This window comes from Betta splendens, chromosome 1, assembly GCF_900634795.4.
Source record: "Betta splendens chromosome 1, fBetSpl5.4, whole genome shotgun sequence".
Taxonomy (NCBI): Eukaryota; Metazoa; Chordata; class Actinopteri; order Anabantiformes; family Osphronemidae; genus Betta; species Betta splendens.
The window spans coordinates 15,659,105-15,682,529 of record NC_040881.3 but is presented as its reverse complement, the minus strand read 5'-3'; the positions used below and the strand labels follow the sequence as shown (position 1 = coordinate 15,682,529).

The 23,425-nt window shown below is 42.4% G+C and overlaps 2 protein-coding genes and 1 long non-coding RNA gene across 6 annotated transcripts; 2 read left to right on the top strand and 1 right to left on the bottom strand.

Moving 5' to 3' along the window:
* The first annotated feature begins 45 nt into the window (after positions 1-45).
* On the top strand, positions 46-8,852 carry si:ch73-100l22.3 (uncharacterized). 4 transcript variants are annotated; one of them, XM_029166258.3, is made up of 12 exons: positions 49-193; positions 285-385; positions 645-797; positions 1,171-1,296; positions 1,423-3,871; positions 4,105-4,232; positions 5,844-5,945; positions 6,410-6,526; positions 6,631-6,717; positions 6,862-6,978; positions 7,247-7,329; positions 7,692-8,852. In XM_029166258.3, exons 3-12 carry the CDS (start codon positions 666-668, stop codon positions 7,849-7,851), a joined length of 3,501 nt encoding a protein of 1,166 aa, XP_029022091.1. In that variant the 5' UTR covers positions 49-193; positions 285-385; positions 645-665; the 3' UTR covers positions 7,852-8,852. The 4 variants fall into 4 exon arrangements, with proteins under 4 accessions (XP_055363970.1, XP_029022091.1, XP_029022008.1 ...); XM_029166175.3 differs by having other exon boundaries at positions 285-393; XM_029166336.3 differs by lacking the exon at positions 285-385 and having other exon boundaries at positions 58-193.
* A 12-nt stretch (positions 8,853-8,864) lies between these two features.
* Positions 8,865-12,764, top strand: sirt7 (sirtuin 7). Its single transcript, XM_029166820.3, has 10 exons — positions 8,865-9,116; positions 9,222-9,359; positions 9,721-9,825; positions 9,896-9,966; positions 10,051-10,123; positions 10,228-10,326; positions 10,518-10,754; positions 10,953-11,033; positions 11,122-11,228; positions 11,330-12,764. Exons 1-10 carry the CDS (start codon positions 9,012-9,014, stop codon positions 11,538-11,540), a joined length of 1,227 nt encoding a protein of 408 aa, XP_029022653.1. The 5' UTR covers positions 8,865-9,011; the 3' UTR covers positions 11,541-12,764.
* A 548-nt stretch (positions 12,765-13,312) lies between these two features.
* On the bottom strand, positions 13,313-22,771 carry LOC129603817 (uncharacterized). The gene is made up of 2 exons (XR_008694041.1): positions 15,054-22,771; positions 13,313-14,559 (listed from the first exon to the last, which is right to left on the bottom strand). It is a non-coding gene; the product is annotated as an uncharacterized LOC129603817 (long non-coding RNA).
* Positions 22,772-23,425: the final 654 nt, after the last annotated feature.

The following is a 23,425-nucleotide window of genomic DNA, read 5'->3' as shown; positions in this document are numbered from 1 at the left end:
TGACATTTCCATAGTCACGGTTATATCGACATGTGGATGACGTCTAATCGCTTCCGTTACCTTCACTCGCCGTCTTGTCCGGGCAGCGCCGTCTGTAGGGGGCGCTGTGACGCCCCAAGGTTCTGCCCGTTTGGGCTCAACCAAAAACCTGGAGCACCGTCATGTTTCATTCCAGAATGATACACGTTTTACGGTAAAATCAGTGAAAGCACGTATATTGATTTGTTTACTAAAACGTCCCTATAAGTCGTTGTTTACTTTTCAAATGCATGTATTTGTCGTAGTACGTGGTGAACACATGTCCGCGCCGCTGATCCAGTCCGGAACTTGCAAACTGCTCTACGGCGTTTAACTGTCGCCGTCTGTCGTCCGGGAGCAGAGGCGGGTAAAAATGTAAACACGGCTCTGTTTTGATGGAGACCTGACTTTGAAAGCAGCTTTCGTTTATTACAGCTCTACCACTGATGTCTGATTTTATTTTCTACGTTTTAATCTATTTTATTACCACGTCAGTTTGGCATAAGTTGCTGACCAGCTAACAACGATTTGGGTCGGCTAACACTAGCTTGGCAGCTAACCAGCGTTAGCTAAGAAAGATACCCAGCTAACGCGTTAGCACTTAATAACTATATCACGCTGCTTAGACTGTATCCTGATGCGGCTTGATGGAGGACTACGACAAGTTTGTGCGACACCGTCTTTCCCAGCTGAGTAAAAGCGAGGAGGAGCGACACAGCAAAGCTTCAACTGCATCCTCTCTCATCTGCTTTCATGGACGAGCCATTCTTCCTCCCCTGGTAGGAGCTCAGGTTTAGGACATAATCCTAATATTAAGGTTAACTCTCTCTCCAACTCTTAACAAGGCGCAGAAAACACTCTTTATCTATTTTACTAATCTGTCCTGTTGAATGTTTTTTGTGTAACACTAGGGAAAGGTTTGGCAAATTGACAAAATGTCTTTCCACCAGCAGTGATACACACGTTGTTCTAGCTTGTTATACTTTCTTAATGTAAGGTGTTCACGGTATCTCTAGCTCCATATTGTTTTTTCAGACTGACAAACAAAAAATCTGAAGAACTTAACCTAAAAGTTTTTACTATTATGAATAGTTGCCCCCTCCCATTATTTCTACCAGTCACCACAGTATTTCTGCTTTCTGATGATAACAGCTCTCGGAGGAGCAACGAGGAGAGATGCAGCGACACAGAGATGCAGCACAGAAAGCTGCTGACCATAGGATGCTGAAGAATGAAACTAGAATGGCGTACGTGCAAACTATACTGCACAGCGTTCAGGTAATTTGAATCCTGCTTTTTAGCTTTTTCCGCTTGGCTAATCTAATATGGGCTTTGTTTATGTGTGTTGCTAAGTTACATATGGGCTTATTTGACTTTTTCTTTGTTTACTCTCATAAACTGCAGATAAGGAAGACACCAACGCTGGAGGAGTTGCTTCGAGAGTCAGAGATTGTCACAAGATCTTCGCAGAATAATCTTTTTGAAGGAGAAGGGGATATTGTGTCGCTCTTGCCACCACCTGTAGAGAATGGAAAAGATGGTCTTACTCTTCCTTCAATGACATCAACCACCTATTGTGCCTTCTTGACTTCTAATGCAACGCCTTCTCAAAGTCATAATGGATACATTTTTGACCACCTCAATGGGCAGAGCTCCCAACCAGGCTCATTTAATGGTGTGAGCTACCAGTCAGAGTCATCAGGTTATCTAACACAAAAGAATGATGGCAGCGTGAACCATGACTTTTTCCTTCACAACACCTCCAACACAATTGCTAAAATGCCAGATATTATTAGTTACCCTCCCATAGATGGACAGGAATTAGAAAGGACCGGACTGGAGTCATCCTTTTCTAACTCCATAAAAGTGCAAGACATTGGTTGCACTCTATTAAAGAAAGATTCAGTCATTTGGGACAATTTCCTGTCAGAAAACATAGAAGATAATTACCTGGATTGCACAGGGGGTGAAAAAACTCCTCCCTTAACAGTTGTACTTGACCTTGACAGAAATCACAGTTTTGATAAATGTGGAGCCATAGAAGTATCAGACAACAGTCCCGAGTTAACCTCAACATTAGGCAGTCATCATTGCCCCCAGACAGTACGGCATGTTCAGAATGAAAGCAATGAAACCAAACCAGCAGATGGGCGTATAGAAGAGGCTGAGCCATCTGAGGAGCCTTACCGCCTAAGCCTGCAGGCCTTGCTGACAAAGTCTCAGGAATATCGGCGGCGCCAGCGGATGCTTAGGAACCAGGCCAAAAACACTAAAATTCAGGAGAAGAACCAAGAACTAGAGAGAGCAAAGGCAGAAGAGCAGAGCCACTCAGATAAGGAGAATGACGAGTTCCCATTCAAGGGGCCTGTGACTGTAGAAGAGATGCAATGTAAAGACAGGAGATGCTCCTCTAGGCCAACTACAGAAATATCAACAAAGAACTCTTTGGTAATAGAGAGGATGAATGACAGTGAGGTTGTTGGCAAAAACATGAATATAAAATCTGAAAGCACATATTCAGCAGGCGATGAGAAAACCAGTGAAGTGCCTAGTGTGGAGGAAGAAGTCGTCTTCAATAATAAGCTCAACAGTTCACGAGAAGTCATAGCAGGGCCTAAAATATTTAGTGCCCTCCTCCAGCAAACGCCCATATCGAAAGACACCTCCCTGGTTCAAGAAGCTTTTTATTTGACCAGCTCTCCCACTGCATCATACAAAGGTGCAAGGAAATATCATAGCATCCCTGTTCCTAACCTCTGTAGGAGCCCTGTTCACTACAAAAGCAGAGGCACTAGTAAGGATCGAGAAGCTGCTGACAAAGCAAACAGAGAGAAAGCCTTGGGCGAATCCGGTTTGAAGGAAGATCACAAGATTGATGAAGAAAGTAGCCTGGGACATCAAAACATTCACACAGCACTTGCCTCCCCTGCCAGTGCCATTGTTGGGAGTAGTGAAATGATTGGGATGGATTTAACCATGAATTCACAGCACATAGATCAGCTTGAATCCAATCTGTCCAGTCTGAAGGTATTGATTTCAGATCTGGAGTCCACCGTGAAGAAAAATTTGGAGACTCACAGCCAAACTGAGAACGACACGCAGAATGAGTGTAGTTTTAAAGGCACTGAGCAAATTAAAAACGATCAACTTTTGCAGCAGAGTGCTTGTGGCTATTTGGAGCAAAAGCTGAGTGAAGACGGTGATGGTATTTATACTGAGTACAGACAGAAGCCAAGCAGAGAGTCGTCCAGCAATTGCCAAAACACGCATGACGACAAAGGACCAAGCTTGTGTGACACCGATGATTTACCTCTTATAGTTCAGGGAAAAGGATGCGAGAGAATTAACATTAGTGAGCTCAGGCTAGTCAAAGCCATAACGTTGGACAGACAAAAGACCACAAAGACAGAAAAAGAAAAACTAAGCAAGACCTACAACTGTAAAAAGCAGCAGCCAGCTGCTAAATGTCTCCTCTCCACAGCACAGCAGATGCGCATTCCAGATGTTTTTCGAAATGTTCCATCTAATCTTTCAGTGCTTTCTGATACCAGTAACCATATAGTGGACAGGAGGAATGACACAGCTGGAAAAGATCACGATTCTACCCACACATCCTCCCTCAACCACTCGTACGATGTGGAAACACCTTCTAACCTGTGGCTCCTGGAGCAGTCAGGGTCGGACTCCAAAGGTCTTGTAGCTCAAGAACATCACCTGACCCCAAAGAGTGAAGGTGAAGGTCAGGGCAGCGTGTCCAAGGTCAAACGAAGACTTCTCCTGTGTGGGACACAGGACAGAAGTCCAGATGCCAGTGGAGGAGCTAATTCAGTGGTCAGAGCCAGCGTTCCCAGAGGTAAGACCAGAACAGGAATGTCCAAATATCAGCCACAGAGTTTCACTCTGAAAACAATTTGAATACTTTTAAGATATGATTAAAATATAGTGTATTGATTAGAGAAACCTGCAAACTGTACCCCTTGTGCTCTGTCCCTCTCACCTTTCTACCCTTCTGCTGTATTAATCAAATATAGTATTGTCAACATTATTCAAACTATATTTGGGACTGTTTTATTTCCAATTGTACAGCTCCGGTCCAAGTATGTGGAGGTCATGGCAGTCAGAAAGACAGACAAGATCAACTAAAACAGGTCCATGCTGCTCAGATTAAAGCCCTGCAAGATGAACACAGGAGACAACAGCAAGAGCTGCTGCAGGTGAGACAGTGCAGAACTAATATAATCATTTTACAATAATAACTAGATGCTGTGTTAGATCTAAATGGATGTCCCAGAAATATATGCAGTAGGTTTATCTTGTATTACCCAGTAATATATTTGTAATCTTTGCACCCATTCATTATGGTTCAATAGGTTTTAATACTGTGCTGAGTTTTAGTTCAGTGTTCAGATAATCTCCTCGTCTTACATCTGTCTTTTTATTTGCTCTTCACTCGCAAACATCTCGTTTACTATTGTTTTCCGAAACTACACAAAATGAAATAAAGCGTCATAAAGGAAATCTAAAAGTATGGGCCTGAAAACACCTTAACTACCAGACCCTCATAGGTCTGGTCCAGACCCCGACAACATGTCTGCTCGATCCCATTGGTCCAGTTCTTGCCTTAGATTGCATCACCTATTGCTGTACAGATCTTGCACTACGTAATTTCTGTGCAGTTGCCACTGTTCTCTCCACCGACTATTTTGACTCCACCCAAAGTCACCTATGAGAAATTATAAATTAATGTCTGGTCTGGTCCTTCTGTCTTTTTAAAGTGGAAACGGACTGTGAGTCCTCCTGGCCAGTTCAGTAAGCTGTGATTTAATTGTGACCCTAAATACTGAAATAAGAAGTAAATCTCTGGCACTTTTCCACATAGGACACACACACATTTGTTGCCCTAGCAGTTAGACCTGGGTTGTAGGCAGACTACAGACATATGCTCATTATCGTCACAGATACTTCTGGTAATAACAAAACAAAACAAATGGATTCTACTATAAATGCCTGTCAAATCCCTAAGAGGTGACTTGGCATGGTCGCTGTTTCTGTGTGCAAGACTTCAAGGAGACCTGGTGTTCTCTGGCACAGCACTCGTCTCTTCAGTGTCTGTGTTTGTTCTTGGATAGTGTCCTTGTCCCATTAATCACAGTCACTGTTTAATTTATGTATTCGTAACAACAATATAATTAACATAAGCTGTTTAATAAAAAAGACTTCTTTTCGTCTCCCCTCTGTCCTTCCGTCATTTGTGATGTGAAGAGAGTGCGAGCTGGCTAGACTCTTTGGTAGAGGGAGGAGGGACTTGGGGGAATTGACACAGAAAAGGAAAGGATAATTTGTTTAATTCATGAGCATCTGTGGTTAAGTACCAGATCGTCCTGCCGAGTGCCACCACTAATGGTCCCTTCTCCGTCTCATTTTTTTCCACCCTCCTCTCATCCCTCTCTTTGCTTTGTCTCATATCTCCTCCAATGCCATTTTTATTCTCTGGCTTTATTAATTTTCTCCATCTCTCCTGTCTCATCATTCCCACCATCCCTCTCCTCCTCCGTCCTCCTCCTCTTCATCCTTTGCTCTCCCCTCCTTTGCTCCCCCTCTCAACTCATCCCTCTTCCCTGTGTGCCCCATGTTTCCCCTTCTGTCTCTTTTTCTCTACCCTCAATTAATTTCTTCCTTCTTCTCTCCTCGTCCTCCTGCCTCATTTGCTGTCCTTTCCAATTCAATATTTTTCAACCTTGTCTGCTCCCAAATGCATGCACGTGCGCCCGCACACATACATGCACCTTGTGTTCTCCCTCCACCTGTTTGTCTCTCTCTCTCAGGCATTAGCAGCGCGTTACAGTCTCCTCCAAAGCGTGTCCTTCCCCTGCTCCATGTCGGCCTCACGTCTTGGGGACACACTGACCTTTCCTACCCTCTCGCAGGTATTATCATCGCATTTGTTCACTAATGTCAGTGAGGCAAAAAGCTTGTCCTGCTTTTATTCATCACCAGTTGGCTCACACACTCGGGTGAAGCATATGCCCCCCTTGATGTCTTGTTCCTCATTAGTAACCTCTATGATCTGTTCTCTAATATCAACAAGTCCTCATTTGAACTACATTTGTTCAACAAACATGTCACTTTAATGCAACAGCTTTAGAATCAACAAGTGAGTGACAGAACATCAGCTGCTTATTATTCTTCTTATTATTCTTTATCATAATGATGAGCTTTGAGTCCACTTGTGTTGATGCACTAAACAGATGCCAACCAGAAGACCTTGACTGCCTGTGTGGGAAATTAATTGGTTGTCATTGATGGAATTAGCATTCTCCTCTGTTATCCCCTCTGGTCCTCATTATTCACCCCCCATCACTCCTTCTCTCATCTTCCTCCTCTTCCTCAGCCCTCCAGCCCTGTCTCAGATTGCTACCGCCCCCTGCTGGCAGCAGCTGTTAAGGGTTTTCTGACTCGGAGGCTGCTGAGGACTGAGAGAGTGGCACAGCTGGTGCGGACAGTCAGGGTGAGTGAAGACAGTATTGGCGGATGTCTGTGCTATACTCTAAGTAAAAATTCTGTTTGTATGCAGCTTGAACATATAAACTGTATTTGTGTTTGGACATTTAGGACACTCATCAGTTCTTGCAGGCCTTTCAGCAGCAGAGCCTAAATAGCAAACAGGACCTCTTACTGCAGGAGAGAGTTACTCTGCAGGTATGAAGGAAAATGCATACCCGTTAAGTTCTCTTCTCTACTGTCTGCTGAGTAATTATGTCCTCCATTAGCAGTTGCAACAACGCTGTAATTACACACATTTGTTCAAGCCATTATCTACTCAGTAAATGTTTGCTTCTCCAGCTGCGTGCTGCACGTTATGAGGTCTACGACATATTCTTCAACCTGTCAGCCAGAGAGAGGATGCAGCTGATCAGCTGGGACAGAGAACTGGCTAGAGAGAGGCAGCTCAGACGACAGGTAGCCTTTTTAAATGCCCTGGTTGTGATGGGAGTTTAAGGAGTGTACTGTCTTTTAGAGGTATTGGATAAGTTTTGAACTAGTCAAAAAAGCTGAATTATATGGCACTGACATGTCCAAACTAAGCACACGGTAATCAGTAGTAATGCATACTTTTGTGTTATTTATATACATTTCAGTTTTATTACAATATGGTGTATTATCTTGAAGATAATATATCTAATCTGTGCATGTATGCCCCTTTTGTGTGTGTGTGTGTGTTGTTCAGAGTGGAAACACAGGCCTGCCCAAAGGAAGAGGTTCATTGTCCACTGCAACGCAAAAATCACTGGAGAGGAAAAGAGGAATAATGTGAGTGCTTGTTAGGCTACCACAGGCAAGGGTATCCACAGTCTGAAAGCAACAGAATGACCTATGTGTACATATTGACATGGACGTGGATAGAGTTTTGACCGATGCAGGAATATGTGCATCAGATGACTTAAAGCTCCACCTGGGGGCCAGACATTAATACTTGTACATGTGTAACTGTTATCACCAGATATTAATATTCTAGATCCAAGGGACAACATATATTTTACATATTTTAACTCTGTTAAAACTCTGTTCTGTAAAAAGAATGGAAACACACTTTAGTTTAAATAAAAGTATCACACCTTAGAAGTCTGCAGTACCTTTCCAAGCTGCTAAAACCAGCCTTCCCTTCTGTCCAGGATGGAGAAAAAGGCAGCAGAAAAGCACCGGGGAGTTGTAACGAGGACTGGACACAAGACTGGATTCACTGCTGAGCAGCCACTGAAAACCAAACGAGGACAGTTCAGAGCAAATCCTCAGAGGGTCTCCAAGAACTCTTACTCCACTAGACCCCGATGACACTTTCTTAATTGGCCCCAGTGAGGAATCCTAATAAGGCCTCTAGCGATTACATGAATATTGTATAACTAATCACTTGAGAGTTTCCAAATCCTAATTTGACACAAAGTGATGGCTGTTGCTGACTAATATATTATTGTATTTCATATTTCAGTGCTGTGGGATTTTTTCCTCTCAGACCAGGCTATGTAACATTATAGTCACTACAGTTCCACTCACAGAAAGTACATTCACACTGAGTGAATTTTAGTACTGGTCATAGAACATCATTACAGCAGCTCTCTCTGCAACAGAATTTTTTTTTTCAGTCCTTTCCACCAACTTCCGTGTGTTAACGTTAAAGGTGTTAGATGGACAAATGGCAAGTTGGTTAAAAGACTTGCGATGCACCGAACCTAGAGGACAATGCCAGGACTTCTGTTGGCATCATCTCGGCCCTCGGCCAGTGGTTTACAATCTGAACAACCATAGGAATCTTGTGAGATGAAAGCAAAAAGTATAATTCCACAGTAGCAGTTTTTGTTTTGATACATTTTCATTGAATTCAGTTTTCTTGTGTACTATTGATAGAGTGGGCCTTTTAAACCTTTTCCTGCTGTTCCGTGTCAGAATAGCTGCTGTGAAAACGCTAGCAATTAGTCAGCTGCGCTTTGGTGCGTCACTGTTTTTCCACCTGTTAAATCTGCGTAGAATAGAATTCACACTGAAGTATTAATATGCCTGGTTCCTTGCCACCTTAAGACAATCTCTGGATGCATTAGCACAACTTTAAGCTTACTGTGATATTTAAAGTCATTTTTGTTCACACCCAAATGTTACTTTTCAGCTCCAGAACCTGGTGCTGTTGTTACTTGAACAGTGTTTAACTCCTCCAACGTTGCCTTAAATAATCCTATAGTATTGGGATCACAGCCAAAACACTTTTTACCCTTAGTCGTGTTTAACCTGTTTTATATGTCTTTTTATTTATGTTCTTGATAATAAATATTCAACGCTGTGAATCCTGATGTGAATTTGTGACGCTTAGACCCCGAGCCGCAGGGGGCGCTGTCGTGTGTTTATGCCATGTTTGCGCTTCCACATCCGCTCCGTCTGTCGGTGCGCACTGATGCCGTGAGCTTTGTTTTGAATAGGAAGCTACTCAGCCGCTGTGGAGCAGGATGGCAGAGGGGCCAGACACCGGAGGCCCCTCACGGGCGGAGAGAAAGGCGTTTGAGAAAGCCAAGATACTGCAGCGGGAAAGCGAGAGGAACATCTTCAGGCTGGTAGGAAAAACAGCGCGTTTACAGCCGCTAGTGCCAAGCTAGCTGGCTAAAGTAGCTGCCCATCACCGGCGAGCGATCAGGACTGGTTCTCTGTGCTAATTGTAGGTTGGACGGGTCCTGAAGAAACCGGAGGCCGAGCGGACGGAGGAGGAGGCCGCCGTGTTGGCGCGCCACAGAGACACCGTGGACGAGCTCTGCAGGAGACAAGTCCGCAGAAATGTCCTGAAGAGGAAGCAGGAGGAGGTGAGACCGTCGGAGACAGTGGCTGAGCTCACTGACGAAGACGTTTCAACACGCCAACAGAGTATTAGGTTTATGTATTCAGTAGTACGGACCCCTGGCCACAGTGTCATTTGACCAGTGATAGTAGTTTATATAACAAAATAAATGATCAGGAACCTGCTTTCTCGTGACATGGCTACAGTCCACTCAAACCTGAGAGCAATATGTATACAATGTTTACAAAATTACACGTGGAACTAAATGACATCCAGAGTAGTGATTTTTTTTGACTCCATACTGATCCCAAAATAAAATCAGTATGACTCTGTAGACGCTACTTGTATTAAGTATTGGTGTGTATTTCTTTCTTTACAACTTGCAGGTGTTCGATGACGCTGAAGAGCTGAGATGTAAAGTCCGGCAACTGGCTTCAGCAATCAAACAAGCAAATCACTTGGTGGTTTACACTGGAGCTGGAATCAGCACGGTATAATGTGTTGCCCGTCTTCATTTTGATTCTTTTCTTTGTTCGTATTCCTGATGAAATTTCCTTTCAGGCAGCCTCTATCCCAGACTACAGAGGTCCTAATGGTGTATGGACACAGCTACAGAAGGGACGAACCGTCAGGTGAGATATATATGTTTTTTATATATCCTGTAACACTTTGGTCATTCTAAAGGGAATTAAATACCCTGCTGTTTTTTTAAACAGTTCATCTGACCTGAGTAAAGCAGAGCCAACTCTTACACACATGTGCATCAAGATGCTTCATAAGGAAAAGATGGTATGCAAGAAAAAAAATAGGTGAAAACACTGGATTATGTTCTGGGGTTTTGGGATTCCTACTAAGGTTTAAAATATATACACAATGTATTTGTTTCTTTAAAGGTGAAGCATGTTGTGTCTCAGAACTGTGATGGACTTCATCTGCGTAGTGGTCTACCAAGAGATGCCCTGTCCGAGCTCCATGGAAACATGTTTATTGAGGTAAAACACAGGCTCTAAGACACCACCTCTACTGAACAGGGGTATTGGTAATAGTTGATGACCATGTTTACATTTTTACCAGATGATTTTTGTTTTCATACTCTTACTCTCCTTCTCTGTTTGCTGTTGTACTATAACTAGTTACTAATGAACAACGCTGAGGTCACCCTGGGTGTGCTTCTTGGTCCCAGGTGTGTACGTCCTGTTCTCCTGTCATGGAGTATGTGCGACTGTTTGATGTGACCGAGCGAACGTCTCTGCATCGCCACGGGACAGGGCGGAGATGCAGCCACTGTGGCAGTGAACTCAGGGACACCATAGTGCACTTTGGAGAACGTGGCACTCTGGAGCAACCTCTGAACTGGAGGGGAGCTGCAGAGGCTGCTAAGATGGCAGATGTTATCCTCTGCTTAGGCTCCAGTTTGAAGGTAAGTTGCTAACAAATGGGAACTAAATACTAATTGTGTTTATAAGCTATAGATGTAAATAATGAAATGCTTGTTTCATTCTAATTTGAGTACAAATATACAAACAGTGGTTTACCTATAAAAATAATCATTCGTATGGCGTCGTATTTAACTGAAGTACTCATATAGTCTTGTGTGGACTATCTTTCACTCTTGTAGGTGCTGAAGAAATATGCTTGTCTGTGGTGCATGAACCGACCAGTTGGCAAAAGGCCCAAACTTTATATTGTCAATCTCCAGGTTTGCAAAGTTTTGATCTTTGTAAGTAAATGCAATAGGCATTAATTTGGTGCAGTTGTGTAGTTTAATGTGGTTGTGCTTTTTTTAGTGGACACCAAAAGATGACCTGGCTGTATTAAAAATTAACGGAAACTGTGACGATGTCATGAGTCTCCTGATGAAGGAGCTGAATTTTCAGGTTCCTGTGTATGACCGGTAAGCACTATATATAATAGTGTGCAAGTCTCTTCTGATATCAGTAAAATTTAAATGTAAATCATACATGGATATTGTGTTTTCTAATTTTGTTTCATTAGAGTGGAAGATCCCATCTTCAGTCTGGCGACACCGCTGCGTCCGGGAGAGGACGAGAGTCATACTCGGGAAGTCATAGCTCCCCTTGATGGGCAACGGAACTGCCCAGTCAACCCTGGGGGACCAGCAGAGGAACCCACAGCTGTGCAGGGGGGCTGGTTTGGACGAGGCTATGGCAAAGGAAGGAAGAAGAAGAAGAAAACAGTGGCATAACAAATACAGTTAAGAATGTTTCATCCAACAGTGGCCAATCCAACAAGTGTTCCACAGTGATGATGCGCTAGACATCAGAATGATGCTACTGTAGTGTGTGCTGTTTGTGGCTGCTTAGATAGAAGAATTCCCCAAAAAGTTGGTATCTTTTCACATGAAACAACTTTTTCTTGATCATTTAATTCAGAAAGTAATGTGTGGTGCAATATTTGTATTTGAGGCAAGAATTCAGCTCCTTTTATTTGTCTAAGGCAATGCAGTTTTTCAGTTGATCTTTTTCAGGAACAGTGTTGTTTAAAAAATGTGAAGGGGCACCAACACTTTTATCTGAAGCTACATAATGTAGACACACGCACACAGCTGTGTGTGTCTTTATGGCAGCTAAGTGTTAGCTGCAGCGGGGGCTGTCCCACCATGACCAGCATAGACTGCAACTAAGTCTAACCAATGAAACAGTAGCAGTCTAATTTTTGGGAAGCGTTCATTTTGAGTGTTTCATGCTTGGGCCATGTAGACCTGAACACACAAGCCCAGCAGACAGGTCATGGTGTCAGTGGAACACAAGTAACTTGGTGTTTGCAGGTGACAAATGATGTTCAACAGCAGCTGTATACCAAAGGCCAGTTACTAAATTTTTTTCACTAATGGAAAGTAAAAACCTTCAGGAGGCCAAGCTATGTCGACTTTTATTGCTTAGGGTAAATTATATTTTTGTAATCTATGTTCATATGTATTCTTAAATCTTCCTTTTGCCAATGAGTATATTGAGGTCCACTTGTATTTAGAAGTTTACGACTTTGGTTTACTTGACATACGATATGATATTGTGAACGGAGGCCATCTTTGCTCTGCTGTTACCCATCCTCAGGTTTACAGGTTATGTAGTACGTTTGCTACCACACCTGGGTTTACTGAAGTTGTCAACCTTGTTTACATTTTTATCATTCTTTTCCTCCGGTTATTTTTGTTACCACTTCACCTTTTGTAATGGGGCGCCTAACCTTACAGGCTGATCCAAGCCAGTTCTCAGGAACATCCTGTAGTGTTAAATCTCATTCCACACTGCACATGTGTGAAGGAGCAGACTGGTAAGCTGGTGTTGTACTGCCAGAACCCAAGTCAGTGCTTAAACCTATCGTAAAGGCTTGTTAGTTGTCTTTGTATTTAGTAAAAGGAACATTACGTATATGAGTCAATAAAGAATCACCATTGTGATCTTCTGCATTTTTGTTGTATTTATTATTGATTTGTTATTAGTGGCTTACCCAGGTCCATGGAATAGAACACCTTAATTGAGTAGAGCCTGAAAACCAATTATTAAATAACAACGATGATGATATGATGGAACTGCATGATAATAAAACGCTAACTTGCTGAATTTGCATAAAGATAAGCAATTAAAGCAAGGAACAAAATGGCAGTTGATAAATAATTTTAACAACTTCAACAACAACAGCCCCAAACCCTCTGTGCATTAAAGTGGTTCATTTTTAGCCGGTTCGTGGTGTGAGTTCATCCAGCTACTTCACTGCTGTGAATCCTCATGTCCACCTGTTTCACACTCAGTAGCTAGTGTTGTGGTTGCTGGAACTGGTTTTGGTGGCAAGTATACTTTTACCACACAGGATGTGTTGATTTATGAGTCTGGACTAAACAAGAGCCTTCATCATAGAGTCACATCTGGAACTTTTACATCAAGGAGAGGCTACGAGCTCATTTTAAGAAACTCCTTTTCCAATAAAATTAAGGACAGGACACAGTTACTGTAACTCCAGTGTAGGTACTTTATTCAGCAAACAGCAAAAGCCAACAGCAGGTAATTAAAATGATCAGAATCAGAAATCAAAAATCAAACAGAAAATACAGTCCCAATCATCATTCATTCCTTCCCTGTTTGCTTTACTGGTTTACTCATAGCCCCTTTGTCATTGTTTTCATCATCCTTAGCACTCATTCAAACATGAGAACCATTGTTTCTTAAGATAGATCATCATTAGTAATTAATTGAATGTAAGAATCAATACAATAGTAAATAGATGATTATTATTAGAAGTCATCAATTATAAGAATCAACACAATAGTGGATTAATGATTATTTTCTTTGGGAGCAGATTTATTGGTAATAAGTGGAACATGAGAATCAATGCAGCAGTAAATAACAGATGATCTTGTCCTTCTTTGATCATCTCCTGATTTCCATTCTCTTCGCCTCTGATCATCTGTTCGTCCAGGGTACTCGTCCTGCTCTTATGCAGCCAGAACATTTCCCCCGTCATCTTTTACCCACAAACCTCCTTTTCGACAGCCACTGGATACCTGTGAGCAGAAGATCGGTCTCTGATGACTGCTTTAAGCGTTGCCAAGCCTGCTCTCTTCATTCGCTAACGTAGCTCCTTCAGCGACCTGCGCTTTCTGCCCACAGCCTTGATGCCGTCTTGATCTCCACTCTGCCATATGGGATGATATGAGCCACTTTTATCCAGGTTGGCAGATCCTGTGCTCCAGAAGCCACCGACCTTTCGGCTCCTAGTTTCTTCTCCAGATGTGGGACTGCTTTTAGCTGCTTCCTTCAACCTCACGGTGCTGAGGTCAAGTGTGTCCTCTACCTCATCTTGCTTGTTGGTTTTGGGGGTGGACTGTCACTGCTTGTGGCCTTACCGTTACTTTAAGCCACACCTTCTGACCCACGACCATTGCATTGCCTGAAGCCGAGTCTGGGGCTGTACCAGACTTCCCACGCTTCCTTTTCTACGGATGACAACACACAGCTCCACACAAAACTCCAGAGCTCTGAGTCCCCCCTCCGTCGCTTAATACTGTTCCTACGGCATTTACCTCACAATGAATCTCCGCTTTCAGTCCAAAGTCTAGTCGTCTCGGTTCCAGCCCTTCAGCTTCGTTGATTGCCAGTCATCACCTTTTCAGGTTAGCTTGATGTCCAGCCCTTGCATTTCTTCAGGGTCAACTTCAGGCCAGCATCAGATAATCCTTTAATTACCTCCTGCAGCCTCATCATCATCTATGAAGACAGTGACCAAAATCCGTCAGCCAAGTCCATGCAGGATTTTGATCTTTTTCCCCTGTTTTGTCCCCTGTCTCTGTCTCTACTGTTTAATTTGATCACTTTCTTGTATCCTTTCCTCACATGTGGCTGCCACGTCAACGTGCCCTTTTGATTTTTTCTGTAACTTATGCTATGGGGTCGTTCTTACTGGACTTCATGGCTGTCTCAGCCAACGTCATCCTTCCAAGCTCTGCCTGTGGGATAAATCTTTCTCTCTGCTCCCACTAGGGGTCGCTGCTGCTTCAGCTGAGACACTAGATGACTCCTCTTTCTTGGTGTTTGCGAGCACCTCTTACTGTTTTGCTACGCGGTGATGCCCCTGCTTCCTGATGTGAAGGAACATAACCTTCATCACTCGACTCAGCAGCATTTTGAGCAGCATTTCCACTGGGAAGCATGTTGTCTGTGCTGCCATAGTCACCACGGGTGTAGGCCTCATCCTCACTTACGGCCTCCTCTCGGTGCGTTCTCCATCCCAGCGGAGGCTCGGTCTCCGTCTGGCCAAACTCCGGCACGCAAACTGCTCCTCCCTCCCATTCTGGGTTCAGAACCAGCCTCTCACACACCTGGAAGGGGTCATAATGGTCATGTTTTCGCTTCCTTGCCCTTTTATACGTGCCTGATCTGTGTGGCTTAACCAAACACTCCTCTCAGATCCAGCTGTTGGCAGTTTTTTCCTTCTCATGCGCTGATGCTCCTCTGTCCCTCCTGAACTCAGGCTCGTCCTCCGTCACCCATTGTCTGCCGGTCTGGGCCTCTACGGAGTGTAGAGGCCCAGACCGCCACACCTGGCGTTGTGAGGGTGTGTGTCCTACACTCTGCTGATGTCCTGGTGAAAGGACCCCCCCTGATCTCCCAGAGCTGGCTCTAGTAGAGCTGGAGGCTTGATCCCCTCAAATATTCATCAAGGTGCTCCTATGCACCCCCTGCCCTCTTGGACCCTTCTCTGAGCCGCTCCTCCATACTGAATTTCCTCGGCTGCTGCATGTTAATGTGTTAATCTTCATCCTCTGGTTTGCTGTTAATCTTGTGGCCAATTTCACATTTGCATCGTGAGCCGTCCCTCGGCTTACGAGGATCATTTCCCGCTTGGCCCATAGTTTCTGCATGATCCCTGAACGAATCTTTTCTGAGGTCGACGCCTTCAGATCCATTAAGGCTCCCTGCAGCAGGACGGCTTCCAGTCATCATCTGTTTCTCCTACGTGTAGCTCACTCTCATCATCACATTTCATTTCATCACATTGCATCTGATTCCTCCTCTCTGCGGGATCTCCTGAGCCTCTGGCTGCAGTTCAGCCCACACGCCGAGCCCAGGCGTCAGCAGCACGTTTTGGGGCTGGAGGCAGACATGGCTGCTGCCCCTCCCAGGGTGGAGGCCCTCAGGCACTGAGCGCTGCCCTGCTCCGCCGTCTGCAGGCGACGCTCCCAGATCAGGGTCTGCCTCTCTCTCAGAGGGATTCTCTTTCATTGCCAGTCCACTCAGGGACTCTCTTTCCCTCTGGCTTGTTCCCTCTTCCCTCCACGGAGCGCTGCTCACTTGGGCACTGCCTGAAAGGAACCGTCACAGAGGCGCAGAGGTTGCGTCGCACCCACGACACTAACTTAGGCTGAAGCGAAGGAATTCATCCAGTGCTGTGAATCCTCATGTCCACCTGCTTCGCCCTCAGTAGCACCTGCACAGACCAGAAGATCCCAGATACCAAGGAGCCAGATATAGCAGCTTCCTTCTCATTTGACTGGTGTTGTGGTTGCTGGAACTGGTTTTGGTGGTTAGTATACTTTTACCACACAGGATGTGTTGATTTATGAGTCTGGACTAAACAAGAGCCTTTATCATGCAGCCGGCTTAGTCACACAATCTGGAACTTTTACATCAACGAGGAGTGGCTACATTCATTTGAAGAAAACCTTTTCCCAATAAAATTAAGGACAGGACGCAGTTACTTTAACTCCAGTGTTGGTACTTTATTCAGCAAACAGCAAAAGCCAACAGCAGGTAATAAAAATAGTCCAAATCAAAGATGAAAAATCAAACTCAAAACGCAGTCACAATCACCATTCCTTCCTTCCTTGTGTGCTTTTTTACTCATAGCCGTTGGTTGCTGGGACTCTGGGCGTCGAGTTGGAGATGATGTGGATGCTTCGTCTCCGTCCCGTCCACTTGGGTTTTGAACCCGTGCTGCTTCATCCCATCCAGCTGCCCTGAGGCAGTCGTCCTCCAAGCGTTCCCTCTCCCTCCTTGATCTGAGCTCTTCTTTCCTTGTTCCTTGATTTTTGTTCAGACTGACAGTGTGTCCTCCAGCCGCTGCGTCTTCTGTCCAACTTGTCAAAACCCAAGGGTTTTATACACGTTTTCTGACAGCCCTCGACACCACTCTGTACACATTCCATCATCTCATTGGTCACTTTACAGCGCCATCAACATTTTTCAACCAATGACAATACATCATGTACCTGTGAACAGGCATTATCTGAACTCTGCTTCACCTTAACGCCAGTACAACATGTCATTTGGATACTTCCCGTTATGACTTCTCTGTACTTTCTACCTGACCCTTTGGTTCTGCAAAAACTTAGATTGAGCACAAAAGATTGCAAAAGTTCAGCTTGCACATTTGATTTCCCAAACCTGCACCTGGTTCTGCCTTGACACTTGAAACTTTTTTTTCCCCTGGTCGACAGTTCCTCATATGCATTAACCCCATACAAAATCATAAGGTGTTTTACCACTGATGGTTTCATTAACCTTATCATTAATATCAGCTAAACATAAGAATCATTACATTTTAGTTACTAATTCATCATCCTTAGCACTCATTCAAACATGAGAGTCATTGTTTGGGGGTTAGGGTTAGAATAAGATCATTTCATATCATTAGCTAATGAGAATCAATACAATAGTAAATAAATTATTATCTTTAGAAGTCACCAATAATGACAATCAACACAATAGTAGATTAATGATTATTTTCTTATCATTTGTAATCAGTGGAATATAAGAATCAATGCAACAGTAAATAAAAGATTATTTGGGCTTTTTGATCATCTCTTTCTGACTTCCTCTTGTGGTGGAAATTTTCCATAAAGAGGCAAATGAGAGAGTTGTCTTTTGTGTGATTTATTATGAAAATAAAGGAAAATAAAAATAATGGAGAAAGCAAATCAAAAGCATGGATGTTGATGGTGCAGATCAACAAACCAAAAACCAGATGGGGAGATCAGTGCACACACCACGAAGGTGTGATGCAAAGAGCCCACGATCCTCAGGTTGCTTCTGCCTTTTAACCCCTTTCTCTGGCTCTGCTGGAATGTCTCTCTGCACCAATAGAATTGTTTGTGCCACCCTATTTCGCTGTAAGAATGTTTACATTCTCACTTCTGCATCATCGTGTCTTGTTTTCAAAAGGCAGGAACACCGAGCTTCCAAGACAAGATGCATTGGCTTTACCAGCCTTGGGTCTGGTGGGGAGTCAGATAGGATGGAGCCAGAGTCCAGGTGTAAAAGACAAACATATATCATAAACTATTAGTCAGTCAAATGAAACATCAGATGTTTAGGCTTGATTTACGACAGCGCGCAAGAGATTAGTTGTTTGTGTAAGAATGTTTAGTGTTGCACCTAACCAGTACATGACGACTGTGTTGGAGAAGAAAAAGGAGAAGAAAAAGCACCCCCCCCCCTCTTGCCTCCCAGGCTGCTCTGCTTTCCTCCTGACTTCCTCTAACTCTGCAACCAGCGGCTGATGACTCAATTCTTCTTGCACCACTCTCTTCTCTTGTTTAGCAGAGCAGGTATATTTCCTAATCCTCTCCAAGGAGGGACCACCGCTGCCGTTCAGGTTCCCCCCAGTGTTAGATTCACCCTCAGATTTGTCCCCGCTTTGGCCCCTTTTGTTCCTAGATGTCTCCTTTGGCCCAAGCTCTGATTTAATGTTATCATCATCAAATTTCATCATCAATAATTTCATGCCAATGGGTCATCCTCCATTCAGATTGGAAAATCTCACTTGTGTTCATCCACAGCAAAGAGCCAGAATTTATTCTTCATTCTGACAAACACACTTCTTCTGTTGACCTCCATATGACCAGTAGTGTCTCCATATGGGAGACACACGCACCAGTGACATGTGGTGAGGTTCATGACTGGTGAGGAAATAACGACTTCCCAGTCAGACTTTAAAAGAACTCAAAAAATAATCTTTTCACTATTTCACTGGCAGAACACTGACTGACTACTGGCCCTGTTTCGTAGTGGAGTCATCACAATATCGTTTTTCACACAGTATATTATTATCATCTGCTTTGTCCCACGTTAGACAAGCAGAGAACTGTCCAATCGCTGGAGGTCAAAGAAGTAATTATGCCACAAAACACCAATAAATAAATTTAGAGGGTTGAACAAAGTGTAGAATAATCATATTATTTGTATATGGTCTGTAGGCTGCAAACATTATCCTGGTGACTAGCTGTTAAAATAAAAGAGGAACGTAGCACGTAACAACCCATTTACTGAAAGTTTGAGCTTCAGAGACTCGCATGTTATTAATCGACAAATATTTAAATTGTAGAGAAAATACATTTGAAACACAGATCAGTAACTTGATATGGATTTTTATTCCTTGTTATTATAATTACATAATCGTATATTTCAGAGGTTCTGCCTCCCCTGACCGCACGTCACTGACACACGCGCACGCACGCGCGGGCTGAGGAAGCGACACTCTTTCTTAATATTGACTGAAATCAAACCGTCTTCTGGTTGATTTGTCAACCTGCGTTAAAATATAAAGCACGCCGGTTTTCTTTAAATATGAGCGAAAACGGAATTTAATCAAAGCATGGTCCGTGTACTTTAGATTTCCCCACCAATTTCTTGACATTTCTTTCTGCTATCAAAACAAACAAACAAACAAACAAACAGGAAAACGTGTTAAAATCCAACTCTGTGTCTAGTTTTGAAAAACTATTTCAGCTTGTTTATTGTTATACACAATACATAAATCTATTAACACATTTACATGAGCACCAGCTTCATTTTACTATATTTTAAAATAACTAATGGGGAGCATTTTTTTTTTTATGTTACTACTCTGCGACGTTTATGTTGCAGTTTAGCTGTCACTCATACAAAATACAACTAAAAACTATGATTGGTGAAATGTGTGTTAAGTCTTAATGAACCTCTGGTCTTCCGGTGAAGCCAGTTAAAACGTCACCTGTTCTAATGTGAATATACTGGACTTACTGGAAGCTGTGGTCCTGACTACTTTACCCTCCACGACAGCCAACACAAACATCAAGGCACTGTGTTACAGGCGTGTTCAGACACATTAACTGCTCCTCCGGTTCTAAAACTGGCAGATCTTGTTCATAAACATAGTTCTGCACATTACACTATACATTCATGTTTATATATGCACAACTGTATCCATCTGATTAGGCTGGGAGATACAGATGTTAAGGTGGGAGAGCAGGTTGAAACATAGACTGTCACCAGGTCAGACCACAGGGGTCAATAGATGAAGTACAGTCCGAACGTGTGCTTGTTGAGTTGAATAAGTCCTGACTCTTTGTGGACGCGACAAATGTTCTTCTGTGTTCTACAGAGTAATACATTAAGGTTGACACCCAGTGGCTCATTGGGGGATGACCCATAAAAGTCATAAAGTTCATCCAGCTCACAACTCTGGTGCCAAGGTCAAATATTGTTTCATAACCATGTGTCAGTTTCAGTTAAAAATAAGAGTTTTGCTGACATTTGTGAAGCTCAAGCCAACATGTCCAGTCTGTAACAGTTGGGTCTGTGTTTTCTTGCTGTTGAGTGAATGTGAAAGCTTGTTATTTAGGTATGATCCAGTTAAACGTCAGGCCACACAAATATTACTGCCACGGTTGACTATGAAGCTGCTCAGACAACATTTGGCCACTAGATGTCTCCACGTAGATGAGCAAAACTACGACTGTGACCTCATCATTCATCTTTTTTATGTTTTCTGAATACAAAAAACAAATTTTAAAAGACAAACAGATGATGGTACTGCGTAATAATAAAACACTAACTTACAAATTGCATAAACCGGATCAATCAAAACAAAGAACAAATTAGCAGGTTTTTCATAAGAACTATGAAGATATTCAACTAGTCCTATCTCTGGAAATGTCTCCTTGTAATATCTATAAAGGTCCTGACAGCTGCTTGCAGGTGTCCAGGCTGGAGTGTGTGTGTGTGTGTGTGTGTGTGTGTGTGTGTGTGTGTGTGTGTGTGTGTGTGTGTGTGTGTGTGTGTGTGTGTGTGTGTGTGTGTGAGTGCGTATTTGTGGTGTCTTCCAAATGTACCATTGGAATTGGAAACTACACACTAATTGTCTTTTGGGGAGGGCAGTATCTATTTGACAACTTTAGATTTTCACTTTCAGACAAACCTCGACATCCATGTCAGTGAAGCTCCAGACGAAAAATGTACAAAATGTAATGTAGTAGTGTAGTAAAAGACACACACACGCACGCACGCACACACACACACACACACGCACACACACACACACACACACACACGTATATATGATAATATAGTGACTGATAATATATAATGCATGTGAGCACCAGCTTCCTGCTGACGTTGTACCCCATTTCTTAGAGAGAGCGAGAGTGTATTTGTACTTACATAGAAGTGAGAACCAAAAAGTGTGTTTTCTATTCTATTGTATTTAACAGTCAGATGATGTTATGATGTTTGATGATTCAGGTGATTTTTAATAACACAGCAGTGTGATTATGTTGGAATGATAAATCTGTTGTTTTGATATATGTTCTAATACATTTTGTGAGCTTGTAATCAGGGTAAAATAAAGTTGAATGTTTGAGAACAAGAGTCAGGTGTAGGTTTTGCAATCTTGTGTTCTCAAGCTACAGTTTTGAAATGTTTGGTGCAAACTAAAGTTTTAAGCAACCAAAGTGTCCCTGGAAAGTACCAGCACGGGCAAAAGCGGACATGGGCAGAGAAAATGGGGAAGTTTGCAAGGTAACGGTGTTGATGAGCTGCACTTGTAATCGAAATGAGAAAAGGCTTAGACCCTGACTGTTGATGTGTACATGATGTGTTGTCATTGGTTTAAAGATGTTGATTATGCTGTAAAGTAACCAATGAGTCTAATAAAGTAAGCATGACATAGACACAAAATGTGTTTAAAACCCCCAGGTTTCGGCTGGTTGGGCAGAAGACGCCGTGGCTGGAGGACACACTGTCAGTCTGGACAAAATTGAGGAAAGAGGCATCATTCAAGACAACTGCCTCAGGGCAGCCAAGCTTTTTCATTTGAAAATCAAGTTCATAATAACAACACAGTGCTATAAACATCCTACCAAAGTGAGGAAATTTTGACAAAGTGAGGACATTTTGGCCAGTCCTCACTTCTTTGAAGGCCTGTTTGAGGGTTAAGGTGTGATTTTAAGGCTGAGGTTAGAAATTAGTTTTGATGTAAGTACATGGATGTGTGTGTGTGCATGCGTATTTGTGGTGTCTTCCAAATGTATCATCAGAATTGGAAACCACAAGCTAATTGTCAGTCTTATGGGGAGGGGAGTATCTATTTGACAAATTTAGATTTTCACTCTCAGACAAACTAGATAAAGTATTTCCATAAGAAAACGCACAGTGGATGCTTCCATGCTGAATGTATTCCTGAAGAATTGCTGAACGTAGCTGAAACATTTAAAATAGCTGAAGCATGTAAAGCATAGATGAATGTATCTGAAGATAATTAGGAGTTGTTTAAACAGAGCTGAATATTTGCAGAGGAAGCTGAAGTAGTTAAATTTCAAATGGGGGAAACTTGAAATTACTTGAGATTTGCTGAAATTAAAGAACTGCTGAAAATGAAGGAAATGTGAAAAGGTTTGCTTAGTTTATATATGTGTTGTTTAGTTTATATTTCTATATATCAAAACAATATTATAATTAAATAGTTCTGAGTTCAACAGCTGAAAGAATAGCTCAAAGTTGTGAAAATATTCAATATAGCTGAAATTAACCGCAGAGGAAGTAGTAATTTTAAACTGTGAAAAGTTGGTGCTTTGGAGGAAACGTGTGCAGGAAATTGATAAACAGTAAAATAGTATAATTAATTAGTCATAATTAACCAGTCACAAGAAGGCATAGTGCTATTAAAGCTAAAGATTTGGATTTGTGCTTTTATTTTGAAATGATTTTGAGAAAGTGTGTCCTAAATGGCTAAACTGTAAAATAGACTCATTAAGTAGTCATAATTAACCATTTAAAACCAGAAAAAGGGCTATTTAGGCTAAAGATTTGGATTGATGCTTTTATTTTGAAAATATTTTGAATAAGTGTGTGTGGGTAATTACTAAACTATAAATTAGTCTGATTAAGTAATCATATTTACCAGTTAAAACCAGAAATCTTAAAGTTAAAGTTTTACATTGCTGCTTTTATTTTAAAAGTATTTGGAGGTATGGGCATTTGCTAGACTGTAAAACTGAATTAGCAGTCATTACCCATTCAGAGGCAAAAAATAAACAAAAAATTCTAGTAAATTTAATTGGTGCCTCTATTTGAGAAGAGAAGAGAATAAATCCTTTATGGGTCATTATTATAGCATGTAACAACAAAATTTGACTACTGCATTTAACCCAACCCTGTGGGGAGTAGTGGGCTGCCATGCAAGGCAAAGGAAACGATATGGAGGAAGCCTGTGCGAGTAATTGCTAAACAGTAAATTAGTCTTATTAACTAGCCACAATTAACCATTTAAAAGAATAAATTGTGCTATTAAAGCTAAAAGTTTGGTTTGGTGCTTTTA

Bases quoted from the DNA above. Each gene is read 5' to 3' on its own strand.
- si:ch73-100l22.3 (XM_029166258.3), top strand. From the start codon at position 666: ATGGAGGACTACGACAAGTTTGTGCGACACCGTCTTTCCCAGCTGAGT. The intron at 6,527-6,630 runs GTGAGTGAAGAC...TTGGACATTTAG, and splicing joins AGCTGGTGCGGACAGTCAGG to GACACTCATCAGTTCTTGCA. The intron at 6,718-6,861 runs GTATGAAGGAAA...TTGCTTCTCCAG, and splicing joins AGGAGAGAGTTACTCTGCAG to CTGCGTGCTGCACGTTATGA.
- sirt7 (XM_029166820.3), top strand. From the start codon at position 9,012: ATGGCAGAGGGGCCAGACACCGGAGGCCCCTCACGGGCGGAGAGAAAG. The intron at 10,124-10,227 runs GTATGCAAGAAA...GTTTCTTTAAAG, and splicing joins TGCTTCATAAGGAAAAGATG to GTGAAGCATGTTGTGTCTCA. The intron at 11,034-11,121 runs GTTTGCAAAGTT...TGCTTTTTTTAG, and splicing joins TTTATATTGTCAATCTCCAG to TGGACACCAAAAGATGACCT.